Raw genomic sequence first — 27263 nt, forward strand, 5'->3', positions numbered from 1 at the left:
GGCTGAACCCCGATAATGAAAATAGTGTCTGGGACCTAGCTGTAGCTCAGTTAAGCTATAGTTGCAGCAGAGTTAAACTATAGAATTGGTTCCCGCAAGAGCAGGGTGGATTTGAATTAAATCAAATCAATTTAAATCAGGATTTAAATCACTAGTCAGTAAGACTTGATTTAAATCATTTTTTTTTACAGAAAGACTCATTTTTGCATATTTAAAACCAGATGGTTTCATTTTTGGGATAATAAATTTTCAGAGTAGTTTTTACAGTTATATCAAAAATTACTGATTTGGTTATACTATTAGAAATACATTGACAGATAATTATGAAATTATTGTGAAGTTTAATAAGTTAACTGTTTATATTTGGACAACTTTTCTGCTTTACTTTATTGGAAGTAATCATTTTCTTAATAACAACTTAAACAATTTATTTAACTAAAACAATAACATTATAGCATATGTATCCATATTTGCTAACTGATATGCTTAAAGGATTTTTTAAAAACCAAAACCTTAGACCGAGACCAGGGGTCAGCAAACTTTTTCAGCAGGGGGCTGGTCCACTGTCCCTCAGACCTTGTGGGTGGCCGGACTATATTTTTTTTGGGGGGGGGGGAATGATGCAAGAGCACCATGAGCCCCGGTGGCTGCTTACCTGTGTCTTGCGAGAGGCAGGAGCTGGCAGTGGCAGTGGAGGGACAATGAGCGGTGCGCGAAACGGCTCTGGAGAAGGGCTGCTTAAAATGGTGGCTGCTCGAGCGCTGCTGCTGCTGGCACCAACAAAGCCCAGCCCCCTTCCTCCTCTAGGCAGGGCGGGGAGAAGCCAGGAGGAGGGAGGGAGGAGGCGCCGGCACCATGTGAGGAAGCGGGAGGAAGAGGGAAAGAATGTACACGCTGGCGATCCATGTGGCGATTCCCAGACCGTCCGCAGGCCGGATCCAGAAGGCATTTGGGCCTTATCCGGCCCGTGGACCTTAGTTTGCCGACCCATGCTTTGGACTATAATGTAACTTAAATAGAAAACTAACTTAAGAAAGAGTTTTCCACCCAAGGCATTTTATTTTTAAAATCCGATTTAATTTTTTTAAAAAAATCCGATTTAAATAAAAAATCCAGTTATTATTATTTTTATCCACCTTGCACAAGAGATAAAAAATTCTGATCGCTTTAAAAGATGATTATACAGATTCATGGGAGACAAAGCTATCAACAGCTGCAAGCAAGAATAGCTGTGTTCCAGCTCCACTGTCAGAGGAATTATGCATCTGAATACCAGTTCCTGGGAATCTCAAGTGGGAAGGATGCTGTTGTGTCCAAGTCCTGCTTCTGGTCTTCTCATTGGCATCTGATGTGAGAGCAGAATGCTGTGTCAAATGGGTCTTTGGTCTGATCCAGCATGGCTTTTGTGTTCTCAGACGAAGCCCAAGAAGTAAACAGGTGCCTAAGGCTGTGCACACACCATTCTCCCCACTAAAAAGAATCCTGGGAACTGTAGCTCACCCACAATGGAGCTACATTTCCCAGCACCCTTAACAAACTACTTTCCCCAGCATTCTTGCGGGAGGGAGGAAAACGTGCTTTGAATGTATGTTGTGTATGCAGCTTCGGCTAAGTTTTTGTGGTAAAAAGGGGGCTGTTTGGGTGCTGCACCAGGGGCAACAGCAGGGACCCTCGGAATCTGCTTGTGGTCTACATAAACAAAGGTGAGAGGCTCCCCATAAGTAGCCCAAAGTGGGGGAACATGAATGTGCAGTACAGGGACTGTTAACAGAGAAATCTGAAGGCTCCCTTGGACAAAAAACAAGGACACCAGCCAGGAATACCAGAGCAAAACAGCAGGCAGTAGGCCGGGTTTTTATTGAAGACTGTCGCGACAGGACTCCCACCTGCCACAAGGTGAAACAAGATGGAAGCCTCGAACAAAAGAAAACCCAAACTTTTATTAGCTGCTAATCCCCATGTCACCCCCCCCAAACTACATCACTAATACATCATGGTTACATCATGAAAGGGGAGGTCTGGTGGCAGTAATCTGAGCATCCTGGACCCTGCCCCACGGTTGCCCTTGCCCTCCACCAAACACCCATCAAGTGTAACAAAAGAGATATTTACATTTCCCTGTTTCCCAGCCAAGTTAATCACACCCTTTTGTCTTCATCTGGGTTTGTTTTTTTCTGGAATGGCTACCTATCTGGCACTCAGGTATCAGGATTATCACTCAGGCAGAGGGGCTGCTGAGTAGCTGAGCTCACATGTCTATATGAATTTCTGAAGTTTTCCCAGTGAGCCAGTACACAGATACATTTATCAGTAAATTGCTACATTTTGGATTGTGCTGCAGAGGCCCTTTGAATAGATAGGAAAAAACTGTGATGAAGTGTTTTGTGGGGACAAATCACAGAAGTCACAAAAGTGATTGTGCTGATTTTGGTAGTGGGTTGCATGTGCATGATATCTGCTGGAGGGGCAACCCCCCCAAAAAAACCCTATACATGAATACCTGCAACAGGACATACTTTTAAAACAGCAGCAAGCTCCAAGCTTAACGTGTCAGTTTCCTTTCACTGAATTAAAAAAAGAAAAGGAAAAGACTGAGACAATGGTTATGAGGAGAGAAAGAAAGGAAGGGGGAAAAACAACAACCCCAAGCCAGCTGAGTGTAGCTGCTGGAGCCACACCTACCTCTTGGCCAGAGGATTTTGCAACCTGGGACTTCCCCAGTAAGCTCTGGGTCTGTAGGGCAAAGGCATGTATCTGCGGAGGTGTGGGTGCACATGGGTGGAAGCCAGGAGCGGGAAGAAAACAGTCCATGGAACATAGCCCGTGCTTACTCCTCCCAATAGTCTCCAAGAGCAGGGCATCCCTTCCATGTTCCTTTTATCAGCCCCGCTATTAACAATGTCCGGGTGCAAGAGACATTCCTTCTGTAGCCAAAACACCACCACCCACGTACAAGGGGGCAGGTATTGGCATGAAACCTTAAGCTTACAGAAGTAAGGAAAAAACCAACTAAAACCCACCTAGAGTACAGGCACTGCTGTTTTTCTAGAAAAAGAGGTGCCAGAACTCACCACGAATGCCTCTTTTATAATGACAATGGCATCTGCCTGAGAGGTGATTGAACTGCTCAGTTCCGGTGAGTTCCAGCTGAAAAAAATCCCTGAATACAAATCAAAGGGAGGGGAAAACCCCGAACATTGCCTAATGAGGACTGAGCAACAGGGGTGCCCAAATGTTTTTCAAAGAGGGCCAGATTTGATGAAGTGAACATGTGTGAGGGCCAACCAAAGTTGTTGAGCTTTTTAAGGATTGAAGTTGTTGAGCTTTTTTTTACGATTTTACCTCAAAATTCTTGAGCTTTTTATACAATTTTACCCCAAAATTCTTGAGCTTTTTTTTTTTACATTTTATTTTACAGTTTTACCACAAAGTTGTTGAGCCTTTTGGCAGATTTTACCTCAGGAAGTGAGCTGCCACAGGGGCTGGTGGGCCAGATTAGGCTCCCGAAAAGGACTTTGGACATGCCTGGAGTAAGACAAAAGAGTTGACTAAGTGTTGGGGACAGGTGGGGACTGGGCGAGAGGGACAATAGAGTAACGTGGATATTCAGGAACAGCAGAGCAGGGCACTGCACACTGCAACATTTAGTTGCAATTACCTCTTGATATTACTTTCTCCACACGTTTTAGCTGGCCTCAGTAGCCAACCCAAGAGGTATGGTCGCCAGGGTCCTCCTCTTTCCTGCAAGTGTGTGTATGAGTGTATGCAGGGGTTACGCCTGGCTCTGCACTGCGCCTCAGGAATTTCATGTTCAGAGCTGGAGAGGGGAGAGTGGTGGACCTTTCCCACAGTCACAGGCATGCTTTCGAGAAGTGCTGCCCCCACCCCTAGCAGCATGGTGCCAGTGTGAGGGTGATAATGCCCCCACCTGACCCTAAGACAAAGAGGAGGCTTGTCACATGGCTGAGATTTGATTGGGTGGGGAGGCGCTTAGCAGGTGGCTCTGCCCACCTAAACATTTCCCATCTTGCCCTTTTGCGACCACAGGGCAGGAAAAGCGGAGCAGCCGGCAGAAGGCTTGCAGGTCTTTGATGTTCAGAACTCAGGAATTAAACAACAAGAAGAACTTTCTGGGGGCAAGAGCTGTTTGGCGGTGGAATGGACTCCCTCAGAAGCTGGTGGGCTCTCCTTCATGGGGAAACTTTTAAACAGAGGATGTGTTACGAGTGTGTACCTGGATTCACACATGCGCAGCCGACACTCATGTTTATTCATGTGCACACTGCTGAGAGGTCTAGGATCTCCTGCTGGAGTTATGATGTGCGCTTCTTGTTATGGATGTGTGCGTCCACAAGGAACTCTCACACAAAGAAAGAAAGAAAGCTTGGTTTATTATAGAAAATAGGAGTGACAAAATATATAAAACTGCTGCTTTGGATGGCAAAGTTGCAGTCTAAGCAGGTAGCAAATTGCAACACATACACACCTCGATTAAAGAGTAAAATATTCCCTAACTATTCTAAGAGGTCTACAGAAATGTGGGCATAAACTACATGACCTGTCCTTAGCGCTGGGATAAGCGTTGTCCTGTTGGAGCTAGAAGAGCCAAATGATAACCTTTGAATCTAATGGCTTTTTAATATCTTTTTGCCAGGGCATGTCAATGGAAAAGGGGAGGGGGGCTGTGAAATGAGCGGTTCCTACAATTTCCATAATCCCTTCCAAGACTTTCCTGCCTTAGTTCTCATCTTGACCATCTTCAGTCATCCTGTTCTTGCTTGCTTAAAAAAAAAAGGGGGGGGGTGAAAGACTTTTGATAATGGTAATGGCAATCTCTTGTCGGAGACCAGCCTTCAAATCACCATCATTGTGGGAATGGGGATGTCACTGAGTGTCCTGTACTACTTGACAACTCAATTTGCATGTGTCAGATGTGTGTGTGAACTCAGAATATTCCTGAATGCCTTTCACCTCTCTCTGGTTTTGGTTGCCTGCCTATTTGTTTCTGGGTTCGGTGTAAGAAGTGTTAATGATCTTAACCATTTAGAATATTAGAATTTTAGATTCTAGTCAAACTCCCTGCAATGCAGGAATCTTTTGCCCAAAGTGGGGCTCGCTCATGCTGTAGGTTCAAAGCTATCCCAGCAGAATGGTTTGGGATGGTTTGGGACCAGGTTACATGCACAGAGGCTTTTTTGCAGTATTTAGAAACATAGGTAGGGCGTTGCTTGAGTTGATAGACCATTGGTCCATTCTAGCTTATGCCTGCCAACACTGACTGGCAGGGGCTCTCTGGCGTCTTTCAGACAGGCTATTTTCCCCAGCCCTACCTGGAGGTGCCAGGGACTGAACCCGAGATCTCTTGCGCGCAAAGGTCGTGCGCCACCACTGAGCCACGACCCCTTTCAGCAACGGTCCTTCCTCCTCCAATAATTTCTGGTTGCGCAGAACTCTCCCCATACTCAGAGGCCGGCTCCCTCTCCTAGGGAAGAGAGGAGGAGGAAGACCCGACCCCCCCCCGTCCCTGAATTTCGCAAGTAACGCGCTTCGCACTGCAAGGGAGGAAGTTTAAAAACTTGTACAGGAAGCCTTTTGCAAAGTGAAAGCCCTCCTTCCTCCCTGGACCGAGACGCGCCGCCCAGCAGGGAAACTCCGCGGCTGCTCAAGCGTTTCCGCATCGCTCCAAAATGGAAGCTGAAACTCGGGTCGAGAAGCGATGAGAAACAAAACCAAAACCGAGACGAGGCGAGAGATGGGATTGGCTGGATCCTCACCCTCGGCCCGGCGTTGCTGGGACTCCCTCGCCAACACCAGCGGGTAGGAGACGGAGGAGAGCTGCCAAGTGTCGGGGAGGCGGGTGAGGAGGGGTCAGGGGGTGGGTGTCCCGGGACCGACGGGGTCTCATTGGAAAAAGGAGAAGCGGGGCAGGATCCTTCTCCCTGTCACGAGTGGGAAGGATCGGGCGCGGAATCGCCCCTCTGCCCCAAAATGATTACATTGTGTAAAAGGACGTGTAGCTATGAATTAAAAAAAGGGGTGTGTGTTTTGGAGGGGGCGCATTAAAGAGGAACTGTTTTTTTTATTTTTACGCTTAGGGCGCAACAGGCGCTTGGTCAACGGTGCGCATATTTTTAGGCTGGGAGGGAATCGGTTGTAAACACTGGGCGCTGTCAGAGGCAGGAGAGGGTTTTCCAGAAGCAAAGCTCGTTCCGTTGTTTGCAAGGCCCTTTCTGCGTGAAAAGGCATGTCACGGGTGTGTGTGTGAGAGAGAGCTTTTGTTTGCGTACATCCGACTGTTTCCTGCCTCGGTGTTTTGTCTCAAAGCTTCTTTGAGACAAACCAGCGGTGTTGTTTTGCCCGATGGATGAGCCGCAGGATTTCACTTCGCTTTTAAGGCTTTGCTGTCCGTTTAAATATTCAAGCTCTTCTCTTTCCGCTGAAGGATAGATTTCATGTTTATTTTACAAAATAAAAATGGAGATCCATGTTTTTCCCCCAGGGAGATTAAATTGTGGCTTTAAGGTGCCACCAGGCTCTCTCTTAAAGTTTGCCTACAACAGGCTAACTAGCCTTTTGCTCCGGGTAGACATTGATCCTTCTGATATTGGTTGCATTTATGTCCTGTGGCGGTTCAGATGTTGTTGCAATCAACTGTCCCCATCCTTGACCATGGGTTAGACTTGTTGGGATGTAGAGTTGAGCAACATTGGAGGGCCACAGGTTTTCCCCCTCCTTGACTTAGATGTTGTTTCATCTTTTAGCAATGTTTCCTTATACTGAGTCACTCTATTTTTCCATTTAGCTGACTCAGCGATTCTCCCGCTTGTTTTAGACAGGTGTGTCCAGCCCCACCTGGGGAAGCTGGGTATTTAAACTGAGACCTTCTGCAAACAAAGCAAATACGTAGCTTCCATTGAGCTATAGCGCTTCAGTGTTTATTTGCAAGAACAACAATTTCCTATAACCTCTGTCCCTCTTACGTTTCCCCTGCTCCGCATTAAGAAAACTTTATTTATTTGCTCCATTTTTGGCTCTCATGCTTCTCTATTTTATCCTCACAACAACCCTGTGAGGCAAGCTAAGCTAGGAGTGACTGGCCCAAGATCACCCGGTTAGTTTCGTGGCTGAGTGGAGATTTGAACCCAGAGCTTCCTGTCCAAAACTCTATACCGTACTGGCTCTAGGGACGTGGGTGGCGCTGTGGTCTAAACCACTGAGCCTCTTGGGCTTGCTGATCAGAAGGTCGGTGGTTCGAATCCCTGCGACGGAGTGAGCTTCCGTTGCTCTGTCCCAGCTCCTGCCAACCTAGCTGCTTGAAAGCATACCAGTGCAAGTAGATAAATAGGTACCGCTGCGGCGGGAAGGTAAATGGCGTTTCCATGAGCTCTGGTTTCTGTCATGGTGTTCCATTGCACCAGAAGCAGTTTAGTCATGCTGGCCACATGGCCTGGAAAGCTGTCTTTGGACAAACGCAAGCTCCCTTGGCCTGAAAGCGAGATGAGTGCCGCAACCCCATAGTTGCCTCTGACTGGACTTAACCGTTCAGGAGTCCTTTAACTTTACCTTTACCACACTGGCTCTACCAATAACAATTTTCTAATCAATTCTGTCCAATCCCTGGCTTCTTTCTAGTGTAATTATCTGGCCTGCCCTCACTACAGCCCTGTAGGGTCAATCATTAATTAGTGTTCCCTGTTTACACAACTCAGAAATGTGAGAGCAGGTTTATGCCTTATTAAGAAATTAAGAAATTAGGTACATTACTGCCAGTACATACCCCCCGCCCCATTCTTTGTAACAGGACTAGAAACTTAATTTAAAAAGAGGAAAAACCCAAAAATTCAGGAAAGAAGCCCAGAATCTATCTGTGGGACAAAGTCCAAATACTGTATTGACTATTAGCTAACTTACTATATGCACATCCTGCATTATTGAACTGGCTTAGGGCTTGCAGTTCATTCCTTCCTTTTCCAACTGTGGCCTATATTCCTAATACCCAAATGCTGATCAGGCTGGCACATTAGAACCAAAGACACCACTGGCTGCTTTCCCTATATTTTTTCAGCTTTCACTTTCAAATAAATAGTTTTTGGCCCTCTGGATTGCGGAGAAGTAAGTAAAGAGGTATATATAAGCTGAGACCTCCCAGTTACTCCAGCCAGCCAATGTTGGGCCCATAAGTCCAAAGGCACTGGATTGGTTGACAAAGCCCTAGGTGCCTATTTTTTTTTTTATAAACATAAAGTTGATTTCATGTATGCATTTGTTATTGACTTAAAATGCTAGATGCCCAAGAGGAAAAGCACTTGGGTCTCTCTCTTTCTGTGTGTATTGTACAGTAAAGGGAAAGGTAAAGGGACCTCTGACCATTAGGTCCAGTCACGGATGACTCTGGGGTTGCGGTGCTCATCTCGCTTTATTGGCCGAGGGAGCTGGCGTACAGCTTCTGGGTCATGTGGCCAGCATGACTAAGCAGCTTCTGGCAAACCAGAGCAGTGCACGGAAACGCCGTTTACCTTCCCGCCGGAGCGGTACGTATTTATCTGCTTGCACTTTGATGTGCTTTCTAACTGCTAGGTTGGCAGGAGCAGGGACCGAGCAATGGGAGCTCCTTCGAACCGCCGACCTTCTGATCAGCAAGTCCTAGGCTCTGTGGTGTAACCCACAGCGCCACCCGCGTCCCTTATATTGTACAGTAAAGGTAAAGGTACACCTGCCCGTACGGGCCAGTCTTGACAGACTCTAGGGTTGTGCGCTCATCTCACTCTAGAGACCGGGAGCCAGCGCTGTCCGCAGACGCTTCCGGGTCACGTGGCCAGCGTGACGAAGCTGCTCTGGCGAGCCAGCGCAGCACACGGAAATGCTGTTTACCTTCCCGCTAGTAAGCGGTCCCTATTTATCTACTTGCACTTAGGGGTGCTTTCGAACTGCTAGGTTGGCAGGCGCTGGGACCTAGCAACGGGAGCGCACCCCGCCACGGGGATTCGAACCGCCAACCATGCGATCGGCAAGTCCTAGGCGCTGAGGTTTTACCCACAGCGCCACCCGCGTCCCTTATATTGTACAGTACTTAATACTATACACTAATTTTGACCATGTTTATCTTCTGGTCACAATATTTCTGGCCGTGAACCTCTTGGTTTTGCTTCTACAATATGCAAAGCAGCCCTTGTACATGTTGCTTCACCTTACGTTCTTCCCCATGTTTTAAAATAAAACCAAGCACCAGACCTCGCTGACATGGCCCAGGGCCATGTCAGCTCCACACTAGAAACGTATTAAACGACTCTAGCAAAAATGCATGCTTCAGGTGGGTCAGAGGATTTGGCAAGTCATGCATTGCCTAATTCCTCTTGCATTGAATTTTTAAACAATCCTATTTCTGTGTGATTTTTTACATTTTTAATGTAGTTATTTTTTCCATAATTCATTCTGAATTTGCTAACCTTGGAATGGCGTGAAAATGTTATTCTGCAGCTTCTTGGGCTTTTGTGGGCCTGGCCTGGCTACTTCTTAACTAGGACCTTGATTGCTTTATAAAAAGAAAAGCAAGAAGAATTGGAAATAAAGGTCCTTAGAAGGCTAAGCATTGCTTGGCAAGCAGTTCCACATTCTGTGGATTTTCTGTGTGCCGCTGAATTGCAGCTTGTGTTTTCGCTCCTGTGAATCTTGTGCCGATGAGCCAGTGTGGTGTAGTAGTTAAGAGTGGTAGACTTGTAATCTGGGGAACCGGGTTCGTGTCTCCGCTCCTCCACATGCAGCTGCTGGGTGACCTTGGGCTAGTCACACTTCTCTGAAGTCTCTCAGCCCCACTCACTTCACAGAGTGTTTGTTGTGGGGGAGGAAGGGAAAGGAGAATGTTAGCCGCTTTGAGACTCCTTTGGGTAGTGATAAAGCAGGATATCAAATCCAAACTCTTCGTCTTCTCTTCTCCTTGTCTGTTGTCTTCCTTTACCTGCAGAAGTTGCATCTTCTCCCTTGCTGCATTTCAAAATCAGGTTTCGTCCAGAACCTTCCTCCCCCCCATTCAACCCGTATTTTCGTTCCGCAGTTTGTTATCCACGTAACGGCCTGCCTCATCTCCGGAACGGAAACGTGGCCCCGCAGCCGGTGGTCGTGATCTCCCGCCATGACGAGCAGTGGCAGGACCCTGGACGAATTTGCCGTCTCCGAGGAGGTGCGGGAGTTGGTGACCCAGCAGCGCCCCAGGATCGAGCAGCTCTTTGGGGTGGAGCTGAATGTCCTGGGGGTCCTGGGGTCGGCACAGAGCCCCAGCGAGGACCCCCAGGGAGAGAGGAAGATCTGGCTGCAGCTGCAGGGATGCAGAGAGAATTTGCAGAGGGCAAAGGTGCGAGAGGGGCAGGAGCGGGAGGGAGACGGTAAGGGCTTCTGTGGGTCTCCATCGACTAGCCCAGGCATCAGCAAACTTTTTCAGCAGGGGGCCGATCCACTGTCCCTCAGACCTTGTGGGGGGCTGGACTATATTTTGAAAAAAATAATAACAACGAATTCCTATGCCCCAGGGACGCAGGTGGTGCTGTGGGTTAAACCACAGAGCCTAGGACTTGCCGATCAGAAGGTCAGCGGTTCGAATCCCCACGACGGGGTGAGCTCCCGTTGCTCGGTCCCAGCTCCTGCCAACCTAGCAGTTCGAAAGCACGTCAAAGTGCAAGTAGATAAATAGGTACCGCTGCAGCAGGAAGGTAAACGGCATTTCCGTGTGCTGCTCTGGTTTCGCCAGAAGCGGCTTAGTCATGCTGGCCACATGACCCGGAAGCTGTACGCCGGCTCCCTTGGCCAGTAAAGCAAGATGAGCGCCACAACCCCAGAGACGGTCAGAACTGGACCTAATGGTCAGGGGTCCCTTTACCTTTACCTTATGCCCCACAAATAACCCAGAGATGCATTTTAAATAAAAGCACACATTCTAATCATGTAAAAACACACTGATTCCCGGACCATCTGCGGGCTGGGTTTAGAAGGCAATTGGGCTGGATCCAGCCCCTGGGCCTTAGTTTGCCTACCCATGGACTAGCCTTTGGAATCCAGGACAGAGACGCCACCCACTGGCCTCTTCTGCTGTTAAAGTAAGCACCTAGCGCATCTGGAATATACCAGCATAGGAAGCAGCCTTGTGCTGAGTCAGCCCGTTGATCCAGCTAACTCAATATTGCCTGCACTGTTGGGCAGCAGCTCTCCAGGTTTTGGGGTAGCCCTTTGTGGAGATGCTGAGGATTGCATCTGGGACCATCTGCTTGCAAATGAGATGCTCTCCCACTGAGCCTCAGCCCTTCCCAAAGCACGTGGCTATATATCACCATATGAAGTAGCCTTTTACTGCCTTAGACCATAGATCTGTCCTGACAAGTAACGTCTTTTCTGGCTGGCAGGGGCTTTCCAGGGTCTCACATGGGGGTCTTCCTTTGCTGTCTGCCTTCCAAGATCCTGGAGATTGTGAGGAACAGGTCTGGGACCTTCTACATGCAAAAGCAAATGCTCTGATGTTGATCTATGGCCCCTTGTAAAGAGCAGGAGTGAGCATTATGCCCTGCATGGGAATAACACCATGGCAAAACCCCCCTGTAAAGGTTAATACTTCCAGCACCATTGTATTCTTATGTACACAGGCCTTCAGCTGCTAATGACAGGGAGTGGAGAAACTCACTATGTCATAAAACCACCTTACATGGTATGTGTTTCCCAAGGTGGCGGGGTTGCTCATCATGGGGATACCAACTGCAATATCACATATGCTCTATTTTCCAGGAATACATCAAAGGTCTCTGTGCGCCGGAGCTGAGTGAAGAGGTTTACTACCCCAAAGACATGCAGTGCATATTTCTGGGAGCCCAGGGGTTGTTCCTAGACTGCCTCACCCAAGGGACATCTGCCAACCTTACTTTCCTTCGCCCTGGCACTCTGTTAGTCTCCGGCTTGGCTGAATCCTTCGTCTTGGCGCAGAGCCGGATCCAGGCCTTTGTGGAAAAGCACCAGAAGAACCTCAGGCTGCCCGAGGAACAGGAGACCCAAGTCAAACGGGCCTTTCTGGAGCTGGTGGAAACCTACAATGACAAACACGCTATGGACCTCTTGATCCTTCCCACCTCGGTCAAGGAGGAGTTGCTCAGTTTGGTGAAGGAGATTCAGGAAGAAGATGGGGAGCACAGGCAAAGGAACGGATGTTGGGCACCAAGCCTCGGGCAAGACCATTTGGTGGGCTGGGAAACTAACATGGGTGGTGGCGGCAGGCCTCAGTCTCCAAGTAAAAATACCTTTGGCTTGCCCATGGGACTCAGTAGAGTCCAAGAACAGAGTAGAACTGGAGACTCTACCATTGATTTGCCTGCAGGCTTTGCTAGGCCTGAAGCATCTACTCACAATTCCCCACAAGAGGCTACACAACCTCAGTACTCTGTCAGGCCTCGAGATGTTAGGACTGACTTGCCTGTCACGGTTGGTAGGCCTCAAGACCATACTCTACCTCAGGTGTCAAGGGTTGACTTCTCCAGAGGCTTTGGTGAGCCTGAATTCCCCAGTAGGCCTCATCATGACCTGTATTGCTTGAATGGTCCTCAGGGTTGGCCTGAGGTAACAACCCCCACGAGGCCAGCACTTCCCAAGAGTTCCCCTAAACCTATTCCAAATGCACAGGCTCGGTTTCTTCCTGGTTACGGAGGCCAAGCTGAGTCTTTGCAGGATCGTCACGAGGGGAAGGATGTTCTTTGTGCAAGGGACTCGAGCCCTGCCAGCTTGCCTGAGGAAACCAGTGAAGAGGAGCCATTGTCAGATGTCCTGTTGTCATCGTGGACGGAGAAGGAGTTCAAAATGAGGCTGAACTTCTTTAAAACCATGGGCTATGAGGAACGGGTGGTCAGGAAGATACTGTTGGAGGGAGGGGTATGTGAGGCACCTTCCACTATCCTGGACAGGGTCCAGATGGCAGAGGCGTCCCAGAAAGAAGGGGTTGTCCTCCCTCAGACGGAGCCTGGGGGAAGAGAGCGCTCTCTCTCTCCACCAGAAAAGAACCAGGATGAAAATGAGTATCTCCGGGAACTCATCAAAGCAGCTGCAGCCAACTGTGGCCACTCGCCAAGCGAGATCCCCACAGAGATACAGACAGGAGCCCCATTGGCAGGTCTGCTGAGGCGGCTCAATGAGAAGGGGGAACACCAAGAGGAGGCTGAGGCTGCAATGGGGGCCTCAACAGCAAAGCTAGAACATGGAGGACACCTTGGTGCCCGGAGGGCGGCCATCTTGAATCACAGGGAATCTTCGCCTCAGAGGCCTCAGGAGAGAGGGGGGAACAGTGGGTCCCCTTTCCACGAGGGCGTCAGTTTGTCCCCAGTCAACCCAGAAGTTGCTGCTTTCTCTCCTTCCCCCAGTGGTCACCTGTTCTCGACATCCGATTCTGAGGGGAGCCAGTCGGCAGAAAGCAGCAGCTTAGGGCTCCCCCACCAAGGCTCTGTTCCTACAGTAACCGGAGCCCAGCGCTTTGAGGAAGCCCTCCAGACTGAGTTCAAGCTCAAGTTGGCCAACACGCCAGGGAAGAAGAACCTACGGATGATCATCATTGATGGCAGCAATGTGGCCATGATGTGAGTGGTGTGTTTGTAGGGAGCCTGGGAATGAGCTCTTCCTATTGGTATGGCTGTGGTACATGAGGTTGTTATAAACCAGAGGTAGCTATCTTATGGACATTTTTCAAATACAGATAGGTAGCCGTGTTGGTCTGCCATAGTCAAAACAAAAAATTTTTTTCCTTCCAGTAGCACCATAAAGACCAACTAAATATAAGCTTTTTAGGTATGAGCTTTCGTGTGCATACACACATCTTCAGATACTCTGAAGCTGAGGTCGCTACAACCTTATAACTGTTGATAACTGTTAATGATGGCAGTTACAGAAAGGTAGCCGTGTTGGTCTGCCATAGTCAAAACAAAAATTTTTTTTCCTTCCAGTAGCACCTTAAAGACCAACTAAGTTAGTTCTTGGTATGAGCTTTCGTGTGCATGCACACTTCTTCAGATACACTGAAACAGAAGTTGCCAGATCCCTCTATATAGTGAGAAGGTGGGGAGGGGTATTACTCAGAAGGGTGGTGGGAATGGGTGATTGGCAGATAGCTGTGATGAGCCTGTTGACGACTCTTAACGACTGCAATAGGTCTTACAGGAAAAAGCAAGGGGTGAGAAGGTGAAAAATGGCTTTGTCATGTATAATGAGATAAGAATCCAATGTCTTTGTTCAGACCAGGTCTCTCCATGGTTTTAAGTTTGGTAATGAGTTGCAATTCAGCAGCTTCTCTTTCCAGTCTATTTCTAAAATTCCTTTGTAGTAAAACAGCTACTTTGAGATCTTGCATAGAATGTCCTGGGAGATTGAAGTGTTCTCCTACTGGTTTCTCTGTCTTGTGATTCTTGATGTCCGATTTATGTCCGTTTATTCTTTGGCTTACCAGTTCTCTAAAACAGGGGTTCCCAAACTGGTCCATGGACCACCTGTGGCCTGTGAGCTTCATTCAGGTGGATTTGTGTTTAAAGATGGGAGATGGCACATCCATCATATTAAATATTCATATTGACTTTTAATTGTAATTTTTAATGCTGCTTTTATTTTGTATATATCTATATGAGAAATAAAAGTAATAAAAAATAGAACTGAAAATTATACTGCATACAGCAGGCAGAGAAATCACTGAGTGGTTCCCCAAGATCTTCAGCAATTTTCAAGTGATCTGTGGGGGGGGGAAAACATTTGGAAGGCACTGCTTTAAAACACGCAATGCTGCTAACCCCAGGGTTATCCACACTTCCTCCTCTCCCACTGCTCTCCCTTGAGAAAACATCTCTTTAGTATTCATTCGGAGCAAACAGCATCTTGGGTTTTCCCCAGATTGCCATTTGTTCTGATCTATCGCTAAAGAGTGGTTTTTCCCTTTGAAAGGAGTGGGGGAAGGGGGAAACTGCTTGGATTTGCGCCTAGAAAGTGTGGGTCAAGCGGAATACAGCTTGGACCCATGCTTTTTACGCATGGCCCAAGCAGAAGTCCTTCTTTGATCTGCTGTATATCTTGCTTCCTTTGCTGGGATAGCCAGTGGATTCACCTAAGTGATTCTTCTTATAGTCCTGCCATTTTGAGTGTCATCTTCTGTCCTCGTAGGCACGGTCTGAACCAGTTCTTCTCATGCCGGGGCATCGCTCTGGCCGTACAATATTTCTGGGACCGTGGGCACCGGGAGGTGACTGTCTTAGTACCTGCACATCGGATGGAAGAAGACTCCAATGTGAGAGGTGAGAGATGGCTGGCTCCCACCTATTGGGTGAGAACTCAGACGATATTTTTTGGGGGGGCAGTGCTGTTGCTTTTTAAAAGCCATTAACTGCTTATTTGGATTGATCTGTGTGTTATTAAGAAAGATAGGGCGATCTGCTTTTAATTGATGCAGAGACAAGTGGCCGCAGGCCCCCCGCTGTCAGAGGGAGTGAGCCTCTGAAGACCAGTTGGTGAGAATCCTAAGTGAGGAGAGTGCTGTTGCATATGGCTTCCTATGGGCATCTGGTCGGCCACTGTGAGAATAGGATGCTGGACTGGCCGGACCTTGGTTCTGGTCCAACAGGGCTCAATGTGTATGTTCTCACGTTATGCTCCATTCTTAAAAGAGACATTCCCTGCTATTTCAAAGATCAATCAGAACGCCTCTTCTAAGACGGTGTCAGATGCATCTATTGTAGCTTTGAGTGTGAATAAGTATTTTTATTAAAAATAATTAGGGATGGGGAAAACCTATGACCTTCCAGATGTTATTGGGCTCTAGCTCCTATCAATTCTGACTATTGACCAACAACATTAGGCGGTCTAGAGATTTCCCCAGAACTCCTGCCAGCATGAGAGTTTTAATCTATCAACATAGAATCATAAAATTTGAAAGGGACCCCAAGGGTTGTCCAGTGTCCCCCCTGCTATGCAAGCATCTGGAGGGCACTAGATTAGGGAAGCCTCCCCATACTTGGGGGAAGAACATCTGCCTTGCATGAAGAAGACGACTCCAGCATTCAATCCTTGGCATCTCCAGGTAGGACTGGGATAGAACCCACTAAGGTCGATGGACCCAATGGTCTTGCTCAGTTTAAGGCAACCTCCTGTGTTCCTCATGAAAGGCCACCTACCTACTGAGGAGTAAGTCTTAATTGGAATCAAGGACACCTCCAAACAAACATGGATGAGATCAGGCTGCAACTGCCGCAGCCCCAATAAGAAATGAGGAGTCATTGAATGCGATGTTGGTGTCTCAGCTTCAATGCAAGTATCATTCCTCTTTGGTTTTTTTCCCTCTCCCTTTTCCCCAACCACAGAGCAGCACTTTTTGATTGAGTTACAGAACCTGAGCATCCTCTCCGTCACGCCGTCACGCAAAATAGATGGGAAGGGCATTGTGCCGTACGACGACAGGTCAGCAGAGCTCTCTGAACTTACCATAAAGGCAATTCAGCGTTTCTCTGTATCAGACATGGCAGAGGTTCGCCTGTCGGCACTGAGTGGCTGTTCCCTGTGTGAGCGATCTCCCTGATCTCCCCCTGCCGTTGGTCTACCTGCTGCGAGATCATGGAATGTTCAGCTAACATTTTAAATATTGATAGGGAAGGAGTGGAATGCTGGAGCTCAGTACAGCTCTGCAGGAGAGACGAAAGGTCTGTTTGGTCTGAGAGTTTAGCCAAAGGTTGGACAGAATTGAGGGCCCACTTTCGTTTTTGGCTGGAACACCAAGGTCCACCCCCAAAAATCAAAGGAATGACATTGGGGGCGGAGCCAGATGCAAAGTGGTGCTGGGGTGGTGGTGGAGCCAATTATCTGCTGCGCCCCATGAGCTCATGCACTGTGATGCATGTATACATTCAGATCTTCACCTGCGTTACTACAGAACAATAATTCCAACTGGCCGATTTGTGTGGGGAAGAGAATCCTTAACTTGGGCATAGGCAAACTCGGCCCTCCAGATGTTTTGGGACTACAGCTCCCACCATGCCTGACCACTGGTCCTGTTAGCTAGGGATGATGGGAGTTGTAGTCCCAGAACATTTGGAGGGCTGAGTTTGCCTATGCCTGCCTTGTTGTTGTTTAGTCATTTAGTCGTGTCCGACTCTTCGTGACCCCATGGACCAGAGCACGCCAGGCACCCCTTTCTTCCACTGCCTCCCGCAGTTTGGTCAAACTCATGCTGGTAGCTTCGAGAACACTGTCCAACCTGCCTGCCTTAACTGTTGTTAAAACAACTGGGTGTCAGAAACCTTCAACCATCGAATCTCCTTCCTGTCCAAACCTGTTTTAGTCAATCAGAACGTTTCTGTGCGCTTGATTAGTCGGTGGAAGGGTTTGATCTCTTCTAAACCGATCAGTCAATAAAACATTGCTGTTTCAGTTTTTTGCTTTCTTCAAGGCGAGCGGTGGTGGGGTTTTTGTGTGTGGCAGAAGCTGATGAAAATATCCTTTGTTTCTCTGGTCTTTTTTTTTTTTTTGCTTCAACTTGGACCTTCCCTGGGATTTCCCCCAGGTTGGGCTTTCCAGATGTCAAGTCACCGGATATCGCTATGCTTTGATGAGGTCACAAGTACGAGGGTTTGGGGCAGAAGTAGGAAATGACTCTGCCAGCAGATGGGCCCGGGGTGGGGGTGGCAGGCATGATTTTTGAGTCATGGAGTAACTGACAAGATATGAAAGGGTGGTTATCACAGAAAGGAACTGAAGCACGTTGTGGCTTCCAAGACAAAGAGTGAAATTCTGAAGTGATGTCAGTCACACCACAGAGAGTGATATTCCAGAACCAAATTCTCAAATGTGTTCCGTTTCCTTGGTATATTTTTATCCTTTTTGTTCCGTTATTTCCTCACAACAATCCTGTGAGGTAAGTCAGGCTGAGAAAGGGGGCTAGAAATGGGGGAAGCTGTGACCCTTCCAGCGTACTGCTGCACTCCAACTCCCTTCAGCCTTAGCCAGCATGGCCAAATGGATGATGGTAGTCCGGTAACATTAGGAGGGATTTGAACTCTGGTTTCCCCGGTTGAAATCTAACACACTAGCTACTGTGCCATCCTGGCCTGGAATGGAAGATGACGTCATCGCAGTAGGTTTTCATTGGGTTCCAGTTTTTGTGTAAACTTGTAGCTTTATCAGTAAGGAGATCAGTAATGACAGACAAGCTTCCTTGAAAGATAGCATTGTTTTCTTTTTGTTGATCTGCTACACATGCGCGCGCACACACACACGGTGAACCCTCGGTTTAAGAGAGACAGCCGATGTCTAACAGGCTTTGCCAGTGACAGCATTAAGCCCAGCCTCTGTCCCAGAACCCTTTGCAACATGGCTGTGGTTCTGTGGCAAACCACTAAAATTTAAAAAATATTCTATTTGACAGGTGTTTTCTTCCCTTTCTATGCCCGCAGGTTCATGCTCAAACTAGCGGAACAGACCAACGGCGTCATCGTCACCAACGACCAGTTCCGGGATCTTGCGAAAGAGTCAAAGAAATGGATCCGAATCATTAAAGAAAGGTGCCGTGGGAATTGGTGACAGAGTAGCCTTCTTCTTTTTCTTTTTGACCCCTCTCGATTGTGCAGGGCTTTCACCCTCAGTTGAGCAGGGCTGGGGAGAGTAGGAAAAGGATGTGGATATATAGCCCTCCTTCTCTGGAGAGCTTTGGTTGCTGTTTGATCTGTGGCTTGGGAACTGGGTAGATGGGGGAAGTTGAAGAATTGTACTCTGGCCCCTGGGCTTAAGCAGAAGGGCTGCAGCTTAGTGGTGAGAGTGGTGACGAGAGCCAGCGTGGTGTAGTGGTTAAGAGCGGTGGACTCGTAATCTGGGGAACCGGGTTTGATTCCCCGCTCCTCCACGTGTAGCTGCTGGGTGACCTTGGGCCAGTCACACTTCTCTGAAGTCTCTCAGCCCCACTCACCTCACAGAGTGTTTGTTGTGGGGGAGGAAGGGAAAGGAGAATGTTAGCCGCTTTGAGACTCCTTTGGGTAGTGATAAAGCGGGATATCAAATCCAAACTCCTCATTCCCTGGCATGTCCAGAAATTGCTTTGGGGAAAAACAACAACAACCTGCCTGTTGTTGTGTATTTTACTTACGTATTGGTTTTTTAGTTGCAAGCTACCATTTTGGCACAGAAGTGACCTGTTAATTAATAAATGATAAAAACAACACCGAGGTAGATGAACCAATAGCCTAAACTTGTACACACCACACATTTAAAGCACATGACCAAAGAATCCTGGGAATTGTAGTTTACCTCCTCACACAGCTACTATTCCCAACACCCTTAGCATTGTTCAAACAGCTGAACTGGCCTCCCAGAGCCACAGTTCCTGGAGTTCCCTAGGAAAGAGGGATGATGGTTCAAACACTGGGAATTATAGCTCAGCACATGTAATGAACTACAGTTCCCAGGATTATGGGGGGGGGGAAAACCACGACTATTAAAATGGTGTGTAATAATGTTTTAAATGAACCATGCAGATGTGGCCTGAATGGCACTTCTTTCTCTAGGCAATAGGAAGTGCCCGTCAAACTGGTTTGGATTAGGGCCCCCTTGCCTTAATACGTCCCCTCCGTCTTTACTTTACTCTTCTTGACTCTGTTTCTTCGTGTACCATCCAGCCTTCTGCAGTACATCTTCGTGGGGAATATTTTCATGGTTCCCGATGACCCCTTGGGACGAGACGGGCCCACCATAGCAGAATTCCTGAAGAAAACCCCCAGGTATGCACCCACACGTGGAACAAGTGATCTAGCTGAGTGGAGTCGGGAAAGGCATTTAACATGTTAAAAAGTCTCCATGGACCGGAGCAAGCAGCTGTCCCTAGGAAAACACCCTTTGTTTGTGTCTCCCCCTTTTCCAACCACAAAACAGAAGTATATCTATTTCAGTGCATGGGGACACTGCTCCATCTTGTGGCCAGAGAAGTACGTGGGATGGAGCTAAAACAAACCTGAGTGAAAATTATACTGCTGCATATCCTTCCAAGTTCAGCTTGGTTTGCAAAAGGGTTCAAACGGCAGTTGATATTTTATAATAGCAGCATTGAGTTTTAAGATACAAAAGGGAAAAAATAGGGAGTCGAAGGTGAACATAGTCAGGTATTGGATATTTTATATTGTTGCATAATGGCCAGGAGGCAGCTCTTAGGAAAAAATTAAACCAAATGGCAGCTGGTCCCCGGGAGGTCAATGCCATGGGCCTCGCTTTCTCGCCTCTCTGCCTGAGGCAGTTATGAGGAATGGTCAGTTATGGAGGCAGTTATGGGAGGAGAGGAGCTAAATAGCAGTTGGGTCTCAGAAAAGTCAAGGCAGTGGGCCTTGCTTTTTTTCTTTTTACCTTGCCCTCTAAAGCTGCCTTGAAGAATGGCCAATAATGGAGGCAGCTCTGGGAGGGGACGGTCAAAATGGCGGGTGGGACCTTGTGGCGGAGAACACCTCACTGTCTTGCCCTGCAATATGGGTTTCTCCCCTGAAGCCTTGAACCTTTTAGTTAAAAGGGTTGTCTCCACCATCTAAACTCTTCCTTCCTGACCCTCCTTCCTGAAACCTGCTTTATGTCCCTTCACCATCGCAGGACCAAGGCCCCAAACTGCCACTCCTTCGCTGGCCGCTCTGTGCCTGCGTCTGTCCCCGTGGGCCGTGCATCGCAGACAGAGGTCCTTCAGCTTCGAGACAGGAAGCCACCCGGAGGGTTGCTTGCGGATCGAAGGAAGAGCCATAAACAGAACTCGCCAGAGGAGCAGCTCCGGCCCAAGGACGAGACCGAGCGGCTGAGGAGAGACCTCCTAGAGATCTTTGTGGACCAAGACAAGAAGGTTGATTTTGTGCTCATGCGGGAGCCCTGCTGCCATGACCTCAACAAGCTTTCGGAGGCGATACTCAGCCTCAATTTCTGAGCCAGAAAACTTTTGTTGTCTCCCAAGGGGGCTGTGCATTTATCCATACAGCTGCATCCAGAATGGGCTCGCCCTTGCTGGTATGACTGGTTTTTAGCGCCAGCTATCTGTTCCTGAGGGATACAGAAGAACCTTTTGCTGCCTAACACCGCGTGGTAGATTTTTCCCCCTCAGGACTCTCTTAGTACGAAAATCACAGAGCCATTGGTGGTTCTCCTCATTAGCCAGTAGCAATAATGATCAGTTCAAAAAGCACCTAACATTAAGGTAACTCAGGGTTTAAGATACTGCGTGCCGGGGGGTAGCCAACAGATGTGCTTGCTGGATGTTGTTGGACTCAACCCTGACCATTAGTTGTGCTGGCTGGGGCTGATGGGAATTGGGAGTCCAACAATATTTAGAGGGCACTACATCGGCAAGCCCATATAGCCAGCAGAAGCTACACAGAGCAACACACCCCTGCCCTTCAACCTTCATGGTTGGGCAAGTCTTCACTGTGAATTTAAACTGCTTTAAATGTCATGGCCTCCTCACACTACCATGGAATTGTGGGAAATGTTCCATGAGGCGGATTCCTGACAGGATTCTCAAGCCTCCACACAATATTACACCGCCCAGGAGTCTGTGAGATAAAAAAATAACATGGCAGTTATATTAATTCCAGACCAACTTAAGAGAAGTTTTCAGATGTCTTAGGGTTAGTCCAAGGACAGCTCCTTGGAAGGCCCTTGTACACCTTCCAAGTTACGGAAGAAATCATGTGACAGGCAAGGGCACTTATTCATAAACTGGAACTGTTTTAGATTATGTCTTGGGCTGAACGAAATGCCTTTTTACTGTTTAAAGAATCTGTCCCATAAACATTGTTGAGCACACTTCCTGAATTTTAAGACAGTAAATATATTATATATATACATATATAATTTATATACATATATATATTTATATATATATATATATATATATATACATATATATATATATATATATATATATATATATATATATATATATATATAAATAACATTCTGAGATTTTAATTTCTTAAATTTAAACCCAACACGTAGATTATAGTGTGCTCTTTCAGTTTGGGATAACAAATTATTATTTTCCAAATATATAATATATATTTCCTTTAAAAAAATTAAAAGAAAATTCTTCTCCGTTACGCAGAAAATGGCAAAATATCCAATTCCATTCCCAATCAAGGAAAAGAAGAAATTTTGTTTTCCTGGGATGTAAAAAACAAACAAAACTGGACTGTTTTTAAAAGCTAAGAAAATAAACCTGTTTTCTTGACCAAGCTACATGTTTGTTGGTCATGGAATGACAGAATTTGAAATTTTACAGGATTAATAAAAATTATTATTAAAAAATTAATAAAATATAGACACCTAGGAGCCCTCATACCAGACAATGCTCGGGAAGACTTAATGTTGTTATCATTTATTATTATTTGAACAGTAGTGGTTTCATGACCTCCACCAAGTGTGACACAGGCCCCTTCTACATCAAGAGAAGCCCAGCAACTTGTTTTACTGCCTGTGAAATGGGTGTAACAACGAAGCAAACCGGAAGCACAGCCAGGGCAGGGCAGGGAGCAAGCAAGCAAGCAGCGCTCTTATTGTATGCACAACCCCAACTGAATGAACATCAGATTCTTGTTGCTTAGTCCTGGCATCAAGAATCAACCGGTGGCAGAGGTATATGGGTGGGTGGCGAAGGGCTGCGGGTGACTTTCAGAGACCGGCAGTAGAGGAGGGGCTCTTTGCCCAACCCCAGCTGGTAATGCCACCAGTACAGCTTCTGACGGGGTTGCAAGATCACCCGCAAAGCCTCTCCTTCCTCAGCTGCCTCCTCCCACTCTTCCTGCTCCGTCCGAAGCCCCAGACCACCGTAAGCGACGGGGAGGGAAAACTGGTGCTGGAGAAGGGAGGCGGCCAAGGATTCTGGATCCAGAGATCCAGAGACGCGGTATTTCTGACTGAAAGCCAGCTTCGAGGAACCAACTTTGCGGGTGATTTCGTGGCTGCTGGGCATGGGCAGGTCTGTGGCGTTGGAGATCAGCTTGAGGCATTCCCAAGCCCCAAAGGCAGCCCCGTGGGTGTGGCCCAGCCCCCCAGGAAGGAAGGAGACCACATCAGGGTGGACGGAGAAGGTCTCCTTGGGCCCTGCTGCTGCAAAAAGGTAGCCACAAAGGCCGTTTTCTTCACCCATCCTTAAGCAGGCGAGGTGGCTGGCGTCAGCACCATAGTAATACAGTCCATTGAGAAGTGCCGGCTCCAAGCAGATCTCTTTAGCCGCGGCCCCAGTGGCCAGGTCGGCCACAGATAGGACCACTCCACGTGTCAGGAAAAAGATGAAGAACCGGCCCTCACAGAAGGCATAATGGTCACCTCCTTGGCAGCTGGGGTGCAGCGGGAGGGTACTGGAGGGTGGCTCGGAGCTCAGGTCAAGCACTTTGCAGAATGAGTCCCCACGGAGGAGGTAGATGGCGGAGCTGGTGGGGTCCCCCACGTAGTGGTCCCCACTGCGGCAGGCCGGGTGCAGATCCCACACTTGGAGGTCCTGCCCCAAACGGAAGTCGAGCGCTTGGAGGAAACAACCCAGGTCTGAGCGGACGACGAAGAAACCGTGGCGGGTAGCAAAGATGTCTGTGCCACGGGAGTCTGCCCGGGGCACAATGGCAGCCATGGATGTCCCGGGGTGGAGAGATGCGGAAGAGGTTCTAATCGACAGGTGCTAGCAAATACAGGTTAATGGAACCTCCAGGTCCAGAGGCAATCTTATCACAAAATGTGAATTGCTGTTGCTGGTAGAGAGGGAAAGGGAAATGAGAAATACATGTTTTATTTATACAAAGCAATGAAGTGACCCTTAACTCAGGGCTGGGTCCTGCTGTGTTAAAAAAATGTGACATTCTGTGTCAGTGGCATCCAAACTGCATCAATAACACCTCTGTTGAGAACATCTTGTTTTTCATTATTTTCTGCCCCCTTAAAAAGCAACAATGATATAGCACAATTTATTCTGATTTGGCTCTAAGGTGCTGTGCAGAGCCCAGTGAAATGTCATTTGATTATTACCCACCTGAGATCTTGGATTTCTTCTACCCGTCTGCTTTCTCAAGGAAATGTTTGCAAACCTGTGGGCCAGAAGCTCACGTGTGTTTGCAGTTACACTTATATGTAAAGCTGAAATTCTCAGGAAGCTAGATTCTGCACCTGAGCCCACCGTGTAAGGCACCTTAACCTTACGGCAGATTCAAACGGGAGATCATTACCCTACATCATTCAACAAGTTCCTACTGAATACTTGAACAGCCTGATTTGTCCCTGAGGTAATCTTGTGTACCCCTTTGTCTAGTTTGATTATGAGAAGTAGGGCTGGCGTTCGAATCTCAAATCCAGATAGGTGTGTTTTGTTGTATCTGCAAACACTGTGCCATGACAGATGTTTTCATTTCATTTTCCTTTGGAAGCCAGCCATAATTTTTTTCTAGGGCATTTCCCCTGTTTGCATAATTTTAATATGCATTTGTGCCTAGGGCCTCGTTTCCCAGAGATTTGGCTTGTTAGCAGCACCTAACTGGACAATGTTATATGCATATACTGTTATACGTTCCCCTGCCTAGATTAAGAATGCTGCTGTGGCAATTTGAGTTGCAAATACCGAGTACGCCAGGAATTATCTATAAATCTCAACAAGACAACTCAGTTGGTACAGCATGAAACTCTTAAGGGTCGTAGGTTTGAGACCCACATTGGGCAAAAGGAGTCCTGCATTGCAGAGGGTTGGACTAAATGGCCCTTGTGGTCCTTTTCCAACTCTACAATTCTGTGATTTCATAAGCAAACAGTGTGTACAAGCTGAATACTGGGAAAGGTCGCAGCTCAGAGGCAGAACATCTGCTTTGCGTACAGAAGATCCCAGGTTGAACCCCAGCATCTCCAGGTAAGAATGGGAAACGAGCCCCAGTATGAAACCCTGGGGAGGTGCTGCCAGTCAGTGTAAACAATACTGACCTAGATAGACAAGTGGTCTGACTCGGAATTAGACAGCTCCTTGTGTTCCTGTGAGACTGCGCTTTTAAGAGGCACAAAACCGGGGATCAAGGAGTGTGGTTTGCAATTCAGGCTTCTTGGGGGGGATTATTCTCAGCTATGGAAGACCAATGACCACTGGATGTTTACAGGCGCCAAGTGTCCTATTAATTAACCAGATCTGGCACAAGAAGCAGAAACACAACAGGAAAAGCTTTTCCCGTGCTGTAGGAGGTTGGGGATAACATCATTGCTATTATCCTTCTCCTCCTCCTGCCTCTCTCCACATCGCAAAGAAGCTGTGCCAGAATATGAAGAGAAAGTGGCAATCTTGAGAGAGTGTGCCATGGTTTCTTAAGCTGCAGAAGGCTAGGACCCCCCAGATCCAGAATCCTGTGGCATTTCTGCAGGCCATAGGAATGGTGCGTGAGGGATTCTATTCCTGCAGGGTCACTCCTTGTGGGCGGAACTGGGCCAGGAACCCAGGAATCCCAGGCTTCTGTCACAAGGGCTAATTCCCAAGCCCAAGGCTTTATTTTCCACAGAGCACGCTGAAACGCAAGCTGTGAGCACAGAGTGCTTCACCCATCACAACAAGTTAATAATAATCACAGCCCTTCTTCCACTTCCCAATGCAAAATTAGTGTAGTGGAGCTTCAAGAAGGAAGATATTCTTCTCCCCTCTAAAGCCTATTCCAGTCATTCTGCTGGGAGGGGACGGGGAAGGAAACTAACATGCTTTTAGGAGTGATCTAATAATTTTTAGAAACCACCTGAAACTACCCCCCCTTTTTACAATCAAGCCGTGTATAGCTTTCATGAAAACAAACAAACAAATAAATAAATGACATCACCTCTCTCTCCTTCTCTTTCTTTGCCCCCGCCCCTTGACTAATTTTCAAAAATTGAAGGATTCGGCCTTTCTAACTCACGGTTGTTAGCACCGCCGTCACCATGCCCCCCAGGTAGGAACACCTAAAACTTTTCTCACACACACCCCCACGGCACCCCGCTGCGTGGTGCGCGGTGCAGGGCAAAAACAAACACACAACACAGCATGAGAGGAAGCCTGCAAGCGAGTGACAACAAACAGCAGAGGTCGGTTGGAGCAAATGCAGCTGCAGAAAATCCTCACCTGGTTTGCAGGCTCTCGCGCCAATTTCACCAGGGCGCAGCGGCTTCCCGGACTGCAGTCGCTGACAGTCGGGCCACGGCAGCTTCCCGGAAGGGGCTGGCGGAGAAGGCCGGCTCCTCGGCTCCTCCCTCCCGAGGGGGAGGAGACCCAAAACCAAACACTGTAAAGCATGGGTAGGCAAACTAAGGGCCGGGGGGTGGGATCGGCCCAATGGCTTTCTAAATCCGGCCGGCGGACGGTCCGGGAATCAGTATATAAAATGTGTCCTTTTATTTAAAATGCACCTCTGGGTTATTTGTGGGGCCTGCCTGGTGTTTTTACATGAGTAAAATGTGTGCTTTTATTTAAAATGCACCTCTGGGTTATTTGTGGGGCATAGGAATTCATTCATATTTTTTTTCAAAATATAGTCCGGCCCCCCACAAGGTCTGAGGGACAGTGGAGCGGCTCCCTGCTGAAAAAGTTTGCTGACCCCTGCTGTAAAGACAAGGAAAGTTTGTGCGTAGGCGGAGCTCCCCGTAGCGGAGCTGGGGGGCAGGGTGGAGGGTTTTCTGTGCTTCTGCATCGTTTGGGGGGCATAGGGCAGGTGCAAAGGACGGCCTCTATTCCGACAGCTTCCATCCTAGGAGATCTAGGGGGAGATCTGCTCCCCCCTTCAGGATTTTCGCGTGAAGCGAAGCCGCGGAGCTGTGTGCTTTTATTTAAAATGCACCTCTGGGTTATTTGTGGGGCATAGGAATTCATTCATATTTTTTTTCAAAATATAGTCCGGCCCCCCACAAGGTCTGAGGGACAGTGGAGCGGCTCCCTGCTGAAAAAGTTTGCTGACCCCTGCTGTAAAGACAAGGAAAGTTTGTGCGTAGGCGGAGCTCCCCGTAGCGGAGCTGGGGGGCAGGGTGGAGGGTTTTCTGTGCTTCTGCATCGTTTGGGGGGCATAGGGCAGGTGCAAAGGACGGCCTCTATTCCGACAGCTTCCATCCTAGGAGATCTAGGGGGAGATCTGCTCCCCCCTTCAGGATTTTCGCGTGAAGCGAAGCCGCGGAGCTGTGTGCTTTTATTTAAAATGCACCTCTGGGTTATTTGTGGGGCATAGGAATTCATTCATATTTTTTTTCAAAATATAGTCCGGCCCCCCACAAGGTCTGAGGGACAGTGG

At 47.9% G+C, this 27263-nt stretch overlaps 2 protein-coding genes across 4 annotated transcripts in view; both read left to right on the forward strand.

Annotated features, from left to right (window-relative positions):
* Positions 1 to 27263, forward strand: part of SDR39U1 (short chain dehydrogenase/reductase family 39U member 1) — a 226905-nt gene that overhangs the window by 30560 nt on the left and 169082 nt on the right. The gene's annotated exons all lie outside the window — the stretch shown is intronic.
* Positions 5512 to 21859, forward strand: KHNYN (KH and NYN domain containing). 2 transcript variants are annotated; one of them, XM_053361460.1, is made up of 8 exons: positions 5512 to 5817; positions 10052 to 10177; positions 11767 to 13595; positions 15160 to 15290; positions 16353 to 16449; positions 18438 to 18545; positions 19653 to 19754; positions 20608 to 21859. In XM_053361460.1, the coding sequence occupies exons 2-8, from the start codon at positions 10130 to 10132 to the stop codon at positions 20927 to 20929; spliced, it is 2637 nt and encodes an 878-aa protein (XP_053217435.1). In that variant the 5' UTR covers positions 5512 to 5817; positions 10052 to 10129; the 3' UTR covers positions 20930 to 21859. The 2 variants fall into 2 exon arrangements, with proteins under 2 accessions (XP_053217435.1, XP_053217434.1); XM_053361459.1 differs by having other exon boundaries at positions 5513 to 5817; positions 10052 to 10348.

Source organism: Podarcis raffonei, chromosome 13, assembly GCF_027172205.1.
Source record: "Podarcis raffonei isolate rPodRaf1 chromosome 13, rPodRaf1.pri, whole genome shotgun sequence".
Taxonomy (NCBI): domain Eukaryota; kingdom Metazoa; phylum Chordata; class Lepidosauria; order Squamata; family Lacertidae; genus Podarcis; species Podarcis raffonei.